The sequence below is a fragment of the Coregonus lavaretus genome, assembly GCF_964263955.1.
Source record: "Coregonus lavaretus genome assembly, chromosome: 2".
Classification (NCBI taxonomy): domain Eukaryota; kingdom Metazoa; phylum Chordata; class Actinopteri; order Salmoniformes; family Salmonidae; genus Coregonus; species Coregonus lavaretus.
Window position 1 is genome coordinate 2,592,125 of NC_139989.1, and position 13,381 is coordinate 2,605,505.

At 44.9% G+C, this 13,381-nt stretch overlaps 1 protein-coding gene across 2 annotated transcripts in view; it reads right to left on the reverse strand.

Annotated features, from left to right (window-relative positions):
• Positions 1-13,381, reverse strand: part of LOC311103439 (SH2/SH3 adapter protein NCK1-like) — a 121,055-nt gene that overhangs the window by 2,035 nt on the left and 105,639 nt on the right. For both annotated transcript variants that reach the window (XM_084145006.1, XM_084145007.1), the window contains one exon: positions 527-1,290. In XM_084145006.1, coding sequence (XP_084001132.1) covers positions 527-1,290 — 764 coding nt within the window. The remainder of the gene's footprint in view (positions 1-526; positions 1,291-13,381) is intronic.

Genomic DNA, 13,381 nt, shown 5'->3' on the forward strand with positions numbered 1-13,381 from the left:
CTGCTCCAGAGCACTCAGGACCTCAAACTGGGGCGAAGGTTCACCTTCCAACAGGACAACGACCCTAAGCAAACAGCCAAGACAACGCGGAAGTGGTTTCGGGACAAGTCTCTGAATGTCTTTGAATGGCCCAGCCAGAGCCCGGACTTGAACCCGATCGAACATCTCTGGAGAGACCTGAAAATAGCTGTGCAGCAACACTCCCCATCCAACCTGACAGAGCTTGAGAAGATCTGCAGAGAAGAATGGGAGAAACTCCCCGAATACAGGTGTGCCAAGCTTGTAGCGTCATACCCAAGAAGACTCAAGGCTGTAATCACTGCCAAAGGTATTTCAACACAGTACTGAGTAAAGGGTCTGAATACTTGTAAATGTAAATGTCATATTTCAGTTATTTATTTTTTATAAACCTAAAAACAGGGAATTTTTACTATGATTAAATGTCAGGAATTGTGAAAAACTGAGTTTAAATGTATTTGGCTAAGATATTTGTAAACTTCAACTGTATATGAAGGTCACCACTCACCGATGACTCAGAGTCTCTGATGAGGAAGTCTCCCTCCTCTGCTCTCTGGTTGAGAGCCACCTCTGCCTGATGACGCGTCACCTTGCCATAGTACCACTGCTTCCCCGCAAACCGCCCCACCGTGGCTGGAGAGATGTAGTCACAGTCAGGCGTGGGCGGGCCCGCGGGGCCCGGTGAGGCATTCTGGGTAGTGGAGTCCTGCTGGGGAGGCAGCACAGTGACGTAGTTCTTAGGCACTAGTCCCAGCTGCCCGTCTGCTTTACGACACTTCCACCACTCAGGGTCGTTGTCTGGTTTCTCTACCACCTCCATCACCTCTCCCTTCTCAAAGTTCAGCTCCTCGTCGTTCCCCGAGCTGAAGGGGTACAGCGCCTGCACCGTGTGGAGTACCCGGTTCCCGTTAGACGCACTGTGAATCACTGCTGCTAGCTTCGCCGTCAGCGACCCTACTGGGTCCCCCAAACTTTCACCCCCTCCTCCCCACGCTGTCCCATCTGCGTCCTCCGTTACGTAGTTGGAAGGGAACCACCCGGAACGCCCCTGGTACCCCCCACGCCACCAGCCGTCGCTACACTTCTCCATGACGATGACATGCGTGCCCTTGACCAATGAGAGCTCGTCCTCCCGCTCGGCGGTGTAGCTGAACTTGACGAGCGCCGGCAGGTTGAGGTCGTACAGGCGCTCGCCGTTGTCGGAGTACATGTCGGCGTCGGCGTTGGAGGCAGCGTCACGCGTCCCCGTTTTCCGTTTCACCTTCCCAATGCCTGTCGGGAAACACGAGGAGAGGTTGTCATGGTTACTGAGAGGGTATTCAGACATTTATATTATGGTTTGTTAGGACAGGGAGAGATGCACCATGAAATCTTATAAAGGGTGAAACTTGTGTGTGTGATCATAGGTAATATAATCATAAATAATATATACCATTCAGCAGACACTTTCATCATCATCCTATGTGACTTACAGTTATGCGTGAATCAAACTCTACCAAGGGAGCGACACATGACCACAGTAGTAACCTACTACCATCATCACCAGCAGTGGTGGAAAAAGTACAATTGGGTAAAAGTAAAGATACCTTAATAGAAAACCAAGTAAAAGTGAAAGTCACCCAGTAAAATACTACTTGAGTAAAAGTCTAAAAGTATTTGGTTTTAAATATACTTAAGTATCAAAAGTAAATGTAATTGCTCAAATATACTTAAGTATCAAAAGTAAAAGTATAAATTATTTCAAATGTCTTATATAACACAAACCAGATGGCACGATTTTCTTTCAGTCTAAGACTTGGGTGGCTGGAGTCTGACAATTTTTAGGGCCTTCCTCTGACACTGCCTGGTGTAGAGATGATGCAGCCAGTCAAGATAATCTCAGCACTTGGGGGCGGCCAGTCAGGAAGTCCAGGATCCATTTGCAGAGGGAGATGTTTAGTCCCAGGGTCCTTAGCTTAGTGATGAGCTTGGGAGGGCACTATGGTGTTGAATTCTGAGCTGTAGTCAATGAACAGAATTCTCATATAGGTGTTCCTTTTGTCCAGGTTAGAAAGGGCAGCGTGGAGTGCAACAGAGATTGCGTCATCTGTGGATCTGTTGGGGCGGTATGTGAAATGGAGTGGGTCCAGGGTGTCTGGGATGATGGTGTTAATGTGAGCCAGAGACTATCATGGTCTGCTTGAAACATGTATGTATTACAGATTGGGTCAGGGAGACGTTGGAAATGTCAGTGAAGACAGATGCCAGCTGGTCAGCGCATGCTCAGAGTACGCGTCCTGGTAAACCGGTCTTGTGAATGTTAACCTGTTTAAAGGTCTTACTCACATCGGCTACGGAGAGCGTGATCACACACTCGTCCGGAACAGCTGGTGCTCTCATGCATGGTTTAGTGTTGCTTGCCTCGAAGCAAGCATAGAAGGCATTTGGCTCGTCTGGTAGGCTCACATCACTGGGCAGCTCGTGGCTGGGTTTCCCTTTGTATTCCGTGATAGTTTGCAAGCCTTGCCACATCCGAAGAGCGTCAGAGCCGGTGTAGCAGGATTCGATCTTGGTCCAGTATTGACGCTTTTCCTGTTTGATGGTTCGACGGTGGGCGTAGCGGGATCCAGCCAACTTGTCTCCTTCCACAGCCCTATTCTCTATATAGTGCACTACTTTAGACCAGAGAATGGCACCCTATTCCCTATATAGTGCACTACTTTAGACCAGAGCCAATAGGTAGTAGGGTGCTATTTGGGCCTCAATCTAGATTACCCCTTCAGGCTGTTGTTGTGCCAGCCAGCCAGCCAGCCAGAGTCCCATGGTAGTTTGATGAGCCAGCAGAACTAAGGCCAGGCAGGTAGACCCCATCATTAGACAGCATCAGACTCCACATGGAGAGAGCCACAACACAGTGGGAAGAGAAAAACAACAACAACAACTGTCTCCTCTACCTGTTAGACCCCGTCTCCTCTACCTGTTAGACCCCGTCTCCTCTACCTGTTAGACCCCGTCTCCTCAACCTGTTAGACCCCGTCTCCTCTACCTGTTAGACCCCGTCTCCTCTACCTGTTAGACCCCGTCTCCTCTACCTGTTAGACCCCGTCTCCTCTACCTGTTAGACCCCGTCTCCTCTACCTGTTAGACCCCGTCTCCTCAACCTGTTAGACCCCGTCTCCTCAACCTGTTAGACCCCGTCTCCTCTACCTGTTAGACCCCGTCTCCTCTACCTGTTAGACCCTGTCTCCTCTACCTGTTAGACCCCGTCTCCTCTACCTGTTAGACCCCGTCTCCTCTACCTGTTAGACCCTGTCTCCTCTACCTGTTAGACCCTGTCTCCTCTACCTGTTAGACCCTGTCTCCTCTACCTGTTAGACCCTGTTAACTCACAACTAAAGGTCAAAAGTCAACTCAACACCTCAGTATCTAACTGACTCTAACCCTCTATAAAGGCCTTACTACACTCTTAGAAAAAAAATAAAAGCTTGCTTCATATATGGCACCCTTACATATTCTATATATAACCTCAATGTACCCTGTTTCGTTTCATTGGGGTTCTATGTGGAACCTTTAGGGGACCATACATGGAGAAAGTGATAACCATTTTTGGTTTTTGATATAGAACTACTTTTCTAACACCGAGGTGACAGTAGTGTTATCACACTGGGCATCAAGGGAATTGGCTCTTCCTCCACTATTCAAAACAACCACTTTGCATTAAAACAGCATGGAGGCAGAGACTGATCACTGCGTTTGCCTGGCTAGCTGGTGTCCCACACCAACCCACCCACACCCCCGGTAATATCAGGTAGTTATGGCGGTCAATGGTAGTTTGCATCCTCTGGAGTGACACTGGAGGAAGATAAGAGTTGGTATCTAGGGCATCTTGTGTGCGTGTGGGTGCATGTGTGTCTGTCGTGATTTCAACGTGTCTGAGCTCGTCAGTTCAGGGCTGTGCTGCTAGATAGGAGTAGTCAAGTTTCAGCCTGGTTGTCTAAGATGAGAAGCCAGCCTGTCCTGACCTGATCTAAAAGGGTTACATTCATTCAAAGTACCCAACTGATCTCAGGAACCAACAATATCACCAATGTACGGGGCTGTGGCAGGCTTGCGATAGATCAGGAAAATCTTGCACATTGTGCTTGCCAGTATCACTTAAACGTAGCTTACACATCGGCCTCACAGCCTTCGTCAGAGCGACCACTGAGCCAGGATCTCTAAACCACTCCAACATAGACACCATACAGCCTTTTACAGCCACTAGGGCTGACCCCATTTTGCAGACCGGTCCATTGTTTGGTCAATAGGCTGTCGGTCGACCGAGATTTCTTTAGCAGTTGCACACAGAAAAAAAAAAAGTCCTGGTGTACAAGATACCGTTCTGATTGGCACCTGTCCATTGTGGAGGCTGTGGGGATGGCCATCAATAAAGACGTGCTACTGCAATTGTACATGGTTACATTACGTAAGAACAAATGGTGCAACAATAATAAAAATAATACTATTTTATAACAAATGCGCTTTCTCCGGCGTTGGATAGCGGTCCCTTGTCCACGGTTCTGAAACATCAGAGAGCTGTTGAATTGGCGTCTATTCCTAGACCATGTTGCTATGTGCATAATAGCAAAGTTAACCAGCATATTGGAGTTGAGGACAATGTGGCGGAACCAGCAGCAGAGTTAGGAGATGAGAAAACAGCCCTTGCCTTAATTGTCTAAGAAAATTGAGAAAAAACAGAAACCCCAACTTAATTAGGTCTATAATCAATAACCTAACCTTAATTAGGTCTATAATCAATAACCTAACCTTAATTAGGTCTATAATCAATAACCTAACTGTTAAATGGGCCTGGATTTATAAATCATCCACATACAGTAACAGTCAAAAGTTTGGACACACCTACTCATTCCAGAGTTTTTCTTTATGTTTACTATTTTCTACATTGTAGAATAATAGTGAAGACATCAAAACTATGAACACATATGGAATCATGTAGCAACCAAAAAAGTGTCAAATAAATCCAAATATATTTTATATTCTTCAAAGTAGCCACCCTTTGCCTTGACAGCTTTGCACACACTTGGCATTCTCTCAACCAGCTTCACCTGGAATGCTTTTCCAACAGTCTTGAAGGAGTTCCCACATATGCTGAGCACTTGTTGGCTGCTTTTCCTTCACTCTGCGGTCCGACTCATCCTAAACCATCTCAATTGGGTGGAGGTCGGGGGAATGTGGAGGCCAGGTCATCTGATGCAGCACTCCATCACTCTCCTTCTTGGTAAAATAGCCCTTACACAGCCTGGAGGTGTTGGGTAAATGTCCTGTTTAAAAACAAATGATAGTCCCACTAAGCCCAAACCAGATGGGATGGCATATCGCTGCAGAATGCTGTGGTAGCCATGCTGGTTAAGTGTGCCTTGAATTCTAAATAAATCACAGACAGTGTCACCAGCAAAGCACTCCCACAACATAACACCACCTCAATGCTTTACGGTGGGAAATACATATGCAGAGCTCATCCGTTCACCCACACCGCGTCTCACAAAGCCAAGGCGTTTGGAACCAATAATCTCCAATTTGGACTCCAGACAAAGGACACATTTCCACCGGTCTAATGTCCATTGCTCGTGTTTCTTGGCCCAAGCAGGTCTCTTCTTCTTATTGGTGTCCTTTAGTAGTGGTTTCTTTGCAGCAATTCGACCATGAAGGCCTGATTCACACAGTCCCCTCTGAACAGTTGATGTTGAGATGTGTCTATTACTTGAACTCTGTGAAGCATTTATTTGGGCTTTCTGAGGCTGGTAACTCTAATGAACTTATCCTCTGCAGCAGAGGAAACTCTGGGTCTTCCTTTCCTGTGGCGGTACTCATGAGAGCCAGTTTCCTCATAGCGCTGGATGGTTTTTGCGACTGCACTTGAAGAAACTTTCAAAGTTCTTGAAATGTTCCGTATTGACTGACCTTCATGTCTTAAAGTAATGATGCACTGTCATTTCTCTTTGCTTATTTGAGCTGTTCTTGTCATAATATGCACTTGGTCTTTTACCAAATAGGGCTATCTTCTGTATACCACCCCTACCTTGTCACAACACAACTGATTGGCTCAAACGCATTAAGAAGGAAAGATATTCCACAAATTAACTTTTAAGAAGGCACACCTGTTAATTGATATGCATTCCAGGTGACTATCTCATGAAGCTGGTTGAGAGAATGCCAAGAGTGTGCAAAGCTGTCATCAAGGCAAAGGGTGGCTATTTGAAGAATCTCAAATATATTTTGATTTGTTTAACACTTTTTTGGTTACTACATGATTCCATATGTGTTATTTCATAGTTTTGATGTCTTCACTATTATTTTACAATGTAGAAAATAGTAAAAAATTAAGAAAAACCCTTGAATGAGTAGGTGTGTCCACACTTTTGACTGGTACTGTATATCTACAAAAATAAGACAGATCCTGCTTCTGTTTGAGTGTTTTGTTTAATAGCCTACTGATTCCGTGAGGCTTGGCAACCACAACACGTCGGATTAACAATTTTACAAATGGTGCTATTTGTAATCTTTGCTACGCTGTAATAAAGGCTTTGTTCCGTTAGAACAGCCTCTCTGGTATTACCTATAACTCATTTACTGTTATTTACACTCTTCCAAATTGTCCACATTTCTTGATCTCCTTGTTATTGTTATTAGGATCATCATTATAATAATAAGTAATGTTGTTATCATTAATAGGCTTTGTGTAGCAGCCTTGTATAACCACCATCGAGCTGTAGGCCTGACATCCTACAGTCCTTTTAGTCCTAATACCATAAGTTACTTAGGCCTATATTTCAATACTTATATAATAATAATAATAATAATAATAATAATAATAATAATAAGCCATTTAGCAGACGCTTTTATCCAAAGCGACTTACAGTCATGTGTGCATACATTTTTACGTATGGGTGGTCCCGGGGATCGAACCCACTACCCTGGCGTTACAAGCACCATGCTCTACCAGTTGAGCTACAAGAGGACCACATAGGCTTATATAGGCTACTGTATCAATCAATTATTAATTAGTTCATGTCATCACACAGCATATGAGTCATTCACGATTTGAAATGCAATCAAGCATTTTTGTTTTAAAATAAAATCAAGCGACCCTTGAATAATTAGCGTAAACGATAAATAAACTGTTCCATTTAGGAAATTGCATTCGCTAATGAATGCGACTGTTTTTAGTCTTTGCTGTAATAAAGGCTTTACAAAAAAAAACATTACAACGGACTCTCTGGTACGCTTATGATATATTTAGTGTCGTTTGCATTGTTCCAAAAGGTCAGAAAAATTATATTAAGATGCAGCAGCGCTCCTTACCTTCTTTTTCTTGGTCTCAAGTATTTTCCAAAACTAGTCACATTTATTCCACACATCTGACTTCCCCTTTACCTCCTGAGCAACCAGTAAACATTCCCCTTTACCTCCTGAGCAACCAGTAAACATTCCCCTTTACCTCCTGAGCAACCAGTAAACATTCCCCTTTACCTCCTGAGCGACCAGTAAACATTCCCCTTTACCTCCTGAGCAACCAGTAAACATTCTCCTTTACCTCCTGAGCAACCAGTAAACATTCCCCTTTACCTCCTGAGCAACCAGTAAACATTCCCCCATTTTGAATTTATTCGTCACGTCCTCTGCATCCATGTTGCTGTCACATGTGTTCGGAGTTTGTTATTACCAATAAATGGATGTGATTATGATGTGGTCAGGCCCTATTGGTCACGTGCATGCGCATGCATACACGTGTCACGTAAAGAGAGCAAAGGGTTGAGGGAATGTTTTTCCTAAACACACGAGGGATTTCAGTAACATAACTTTTCAGTCAGAAATGGCTGTAATTATGCTGCAACACGGACAGCGCCATAAACGTTGTTGAAGTTCTGTGGTGGTCGCTGCAGCATGGAGGAGACAACGGGCGCTAGTCACACAGTAACTCGCTGTAGTGTTTTTTTTAACAGCGCAGCAAGTCTGAGCACAATCAAATCAATTGCGGTCGGACACCCTCTAGTCATGTGTGTCTTAATTATTTTTATCAAACAGTTTGCTTAAGGCCTCAGACAACCTCAGTGCATATAGTTGATTTGATTAAAAGACATAGGATGTGTCTATATATGGAAAAATACAAATTTTAACATTTCTACCAATCGATTGGTCGAAAGAACAGGTGACTTTTGGGTCAACACATATCGGGGACAGCCCTGATGCATTGTACTCTACAAGGCTCTCTAAACCATTCCAACACAGACACACAAGTTCTGTTTACCTTCAAACATGTTCATGAATCACAGAAGCTAAACTGGAACTGAAATACCTCAACACATTCATTATGGTATCACTGTAGGAAGAGGTAGAACTAACGTTTACTAATACCTCAACACATTCATTATGGTATCACTGTAGGAAGAGGTAGAACTAACGTTTACTAATACCTCAACACATTCATTATGGTATCACTGTAGGAAGAGGTAGAACTAACGTTTACTAATACCTCAACACATTCATTATGGTATCACTGTAGGAAGAGGTAGAACTAACGTTTACTAATACCTCAACACATTCATTATGGTATCACTGTAGGAAGAGGTAGAACTAACGTTTACTAATACCTCAACACATTCATTATGGTATCACTGTAGGAAGAGGTAGAACTAACGTTTACTAATACCTCAACACATTCATTATGGTATCACTGTAGGAAGAGGTAGAACTAACGTTTACTAATACCTCAACACATTCATTATGGTATCACTGTAGGAAGAGGTAGAACTAACGTTTACTAATACCTCAACACATTCATTATGGTATCACTGTAGGAAGAGGTAGAACTAACGTTTACTAATACCTCAACACATTCATTATGGTATCACTGTAGGAAGAGGTAGAACTAACGTTTACTAATACCTCAACACATTCATTATGGTATCACTGTAGGAAGAGGTAGAACTAACGTTTACTAATACCTCAACACATTCATTATGGTATCACTGTAGGAAGAGGTAGAACTAACGTTTACTAATACCTCAACACATTCATTATGGTATCACTGTAGGAAGAGGTAGAACTAACGTTTACTAATACCTCAACACATTCATTATGGTATCACTGTAGGAAGAGGTAGAACTAACGTTTACTAATACCTCAACACATTCATTATGGTATCACTGTAGGAAGAGGTAGAACTAACGTTTACTAATACCTCAACACATTCATTATGGTATCACTGTAGGAAGAGGTAGAACTAACGTTTACTAATACCTCAACACATTCATTATGGTATCACTGTAGGAAGAGGTAGAACTAACGTTTACTAATACCTCAACACATTCATTATGGTATCACTGTAGGAAGAGGTAGAACTAACGTTTACTAATACCTCAACACATTCATTATGGTATCACTGTAGGAAGAGGTAGAACTAACGTTTACTAATACCTCAACACATTCATTATGGTATCACTGTAGGAAGAGGTAGAACTAACGTTTACTAATACCTCAACACATTCATTATGGTATCACTGTAGGAAGAGGTAGAACTAACGTTTACTAATACCTCAACACATTCATTATGGTATCACTGTAGGAAGAGGTAGAACTAACGTTTACTAATACCTCAACACATTCATTATGGTATCACTGTAGGAAGAGGTAGAACTAACGTTTACTAATACCTCAACACATTCATTATGGTATCACTGTAGGAAGAGGTAGAACTCTTCCACTGCATGGAAGGTGAGTGGTGGACCCGTAAGTCTGACGGGTCCACCACTCACCTTCCATGCAGTGGACCTTTCATAATAGGAGAATGAAGGACTCATGCTTATTTGGTGTTGAGTATAGCTTAACCATGCATTAGATCGTAGGTTGGTAGTTAGTTGTAGTTAGGTATTGTATTTATTATAGATTAGTATTGTTGTTATTGTAGGTTATTGTAGGTTAGTATCGAAGCACGAGGCTAGCTAGCTAGCGGGTAGCCACTGGTAACGATTAGCTGTTCCCACTGTTAAATGTGCTTCTAGCCAACGTTTAATTTTTGCTGTGTTCTGCGTTAGCTGGAGGTAAGCAAAGCTGGAGGTAAGCGTAGCTGGAGGTAAGCAAACTTCTCATTTGGTGTTGAGTATAGCTTAACCATGCATTAGATCGTAGGTTGGTAGTTAGTTGTAGTTAGGTATTGTATTTATTATAGGTTAGTATTGTTGTTGTTGTAGGTTTCCGTAGTTTATTGTAGGTTAGTATCGAAGCACGAGGCTAGCTAGCTAGCGGGTAGCTACTGGTAACGATTAGCTGTTCCCACTGTTAAATGTGCTTCTAGCCAACGTTTAATTTTTGCTGCGTTCTGCGTTATGTAAGGAACTAGACACGGACATGAATCATCTGTTTAGTGTGCTAACACACTCTTGGCAGTTTGTTGTAACCAAGTATTGGTGCTAATTGTGTGTTAATGGATGCTAGCTTGCTAGTTAGCTACGGCGTCATAGCTAGGTATCGTGGGTAGCTACTGTGTCTTGGCAGTGTCTTCCGCCGTGCCGGCTGTAGCACGAAGCGAGCTAATTAGCCGTTTTTTCGAACAGAGTCAGAGTCAACACAGTAGCCATTGTGTGCCGGGTGTAGCACGAAGCTAGCTAGCTAGCCGTTCTTCAAACAAAGCCAACACAGTGGCCATTGTGTGCCGGGTGTAGCACGAAGCTAGCTAGCTAGCCGTTCTTCAAACAAAGCCAACACAGTGGCCATTGCTAGCTACCCAGCACGACTAGCGAACGGTGCGGTAGTAGCTAATTACAATATACTTGTCCTAGCTAGCCAATGTTGAATCATTGCTGCGTCATGAAAGGAACTTGACACAGACACGAATGATCTGTTTAGTGTGTTATCACACTATTGGTGGTTTGCTGTGACCAAGTGTTTGTGCTTGGCTGTGTGTTACTGGATGCTGGCATGCTGGTTAGCTAGTTAACACACTATTGGTGGTTTGTTGTGAGTATTGGTGCTTAACTGTGTGTTAAACTGTGTGTTATTGGATGCTAGCATGCTAGTCAGCTATGGTGTCATAGTTGGCTAGCTGAATAAAGTGGGTTTGAGTTTATTCCTTTAAACATTGAACAACTGTTCAGTGAAACAATTTTAGTTTCTGAGGTAGAAGTTTTTGGTGAGGGAGGCCCCCCTCTCTCCTCTCCCAGATGCTTAGCTCATTTCATTCCGATCTCCTCTGCATTTTTGTAGCCATTTGCTACAGCCTGTCAACTATGCCTCTGCCTATCCCTGTTCTCTCGTCTCTGTACAGGCTACACAAACAACGCACAACACCGCGCGGCTGCTGCCTCTCCAACCTGGTGGTCCCTGCTCGCACCCCTCACCTGGAGTTCCAGGTCGCAGGCAGCCTCTGGAACTGCCGTTCTGCTGCCAACAAAGCTGACTTCATCCCAGCCTATGCCAACCTCCAGTCCCTCGACTTCCTGGCGCTGACGGAAACATGGATCACCACTGAAAACACGGCTACTCCTACTGCTCTCTCCTCGTCTGACCATGTGTTCTCGCATACCCCGAGAGCATCTGGTCAGAGGGGTGGTGGTACAGGAATCCTCATCTCTCCCAAGTGGACATTCTCAATTTTTCCCCTAACCCATCTGTCTATCTCCTCATTTGAATTCCATGCTGTCACAGTCACTAACCCATTTAAGCTTAATATCCTTGTCATCTATCGCCCTCCAGGTTCCCTTGGAGAGTTCATCAACGAGCTTGACCCCTTGATAAGTTCCTTTCCTGAGGATGGCTCACCCCTCACAGTTTTGGGGGATTTCAACCTCCCTATGTCCACGTTTGACTCATTTCTCTCTGCCTCCTTCTTTCCACTCCTCTCCTCTTTTGACCTCACCCTCTCACCGTCCCCCCCTACTCACAAGGCAGGCAATACGCTTGACCTCATCTTCACTAGATGCTGCTCCTCTACTAATCTCACTGCAACTCCCCTCCAAGTCTCCGACCACTACTTTGTTTCCTTTTCTCTCTCGCTCTCCTCCCACACTACTCACTCTGCCCCTACACAGATGGTAATGCGCCGCCGCAACCTTCGCTCTCTCTCTCCCACTACTCTCTCCTCTTCCATCCTATCATCTCTTCCCTCTGCTCAATCCTTCTCCCTCCAATCTCCTGATTCTGCCTCCTCAACCCTCCTCTCCTCCCTTTCTGCATCCTTTGACTCTCTGTGTCCCCTATCCTCCCGGCCGGCTCGGTCCTCCCCCCCAGCTCCGTGGCTTGATGACTCACTGCGAGCTCACAGAACAGAGCTCCGGGCAGCGGAGAGGAAATGGAAGAAAACTAAACTCCCTACCGACCTGGCATCTTTTCACTCCCTCCTCTCTACATTTTCTTCATCTGTTTCTGCTGCTAAGGCCACCTTCTACCACTCTAAATTCCAAGCATCTGCCTCTAACCCTAGGAAGCTCTTTGCCACATTTTCCTCCCTCCTGAATCCTCCCCCCCCCCTCCTCTCTCTCTGTGGATGACTTCGTCAACCACTTTGAAAAGAAGGTTGACGACATCCGATCCTCGTTTGTTAAGTCTAATAACACTGCTGGTCCTGCTCACACTGCCCTACCCTATGCTTTGACCTCTTTCTCCCCTCTCTCTCCAGATAAAATCCTGCGACTTGTGACTGCAGGCCGCCCAACAACCTGCCCGCTTGACCCCATCCCCTCCTCCCTTCTCCAGACCATCTCCGGTGACCTTCTCCCCTACCTCACCTCGCTGATCAACTCATCCTTGACCGCTGGCCATGTCCCTTCCGTCTTCAAGAGAGCGAGAGTTGCTCCCCTCCTCAAAAAACCAACACTCGACCCCACTGATGTCAACAACTACAGACCAGTATCCCTTCTTTCTTTTCTTTCCAAAACTATTGAGCGTGCCGTCTTTAGCCAACTCTCTTGCTATCTCTCTCAGAATGACCTTCTTGATCCAAACCAATCAGGTTTCAGGACTGGTCATTCAACTGAGACTGCTCTTCTCTGTGTCACGGAGACTCTCCGCACTGCTAAAGCTAACTCTCCCTCCTCTGCTCTTGTCCTTCTAGACCTGTCTGCTGCCTTCGATACTGTGAACCATCAGATCCTCCTCTCCACCCTCTCCGAGATGGGCATCTCCGGCGCGGCTCACTCCTGGATTGCGTCCTACCTGACCGGTCGCTCCTACCAAGTGGCGTGGCGGGAAGCTGTCTCCGCACCACGTGCTCTCACCACTGGTGTCCCCCAGGGATCGGTTCTGGGCCCTCTCCTTTTCTCCCTATACACCAAGTCACTTGGCTCTGTCATATCCTCACATGGTCTCTCCTATCATTGCTACGCTGACG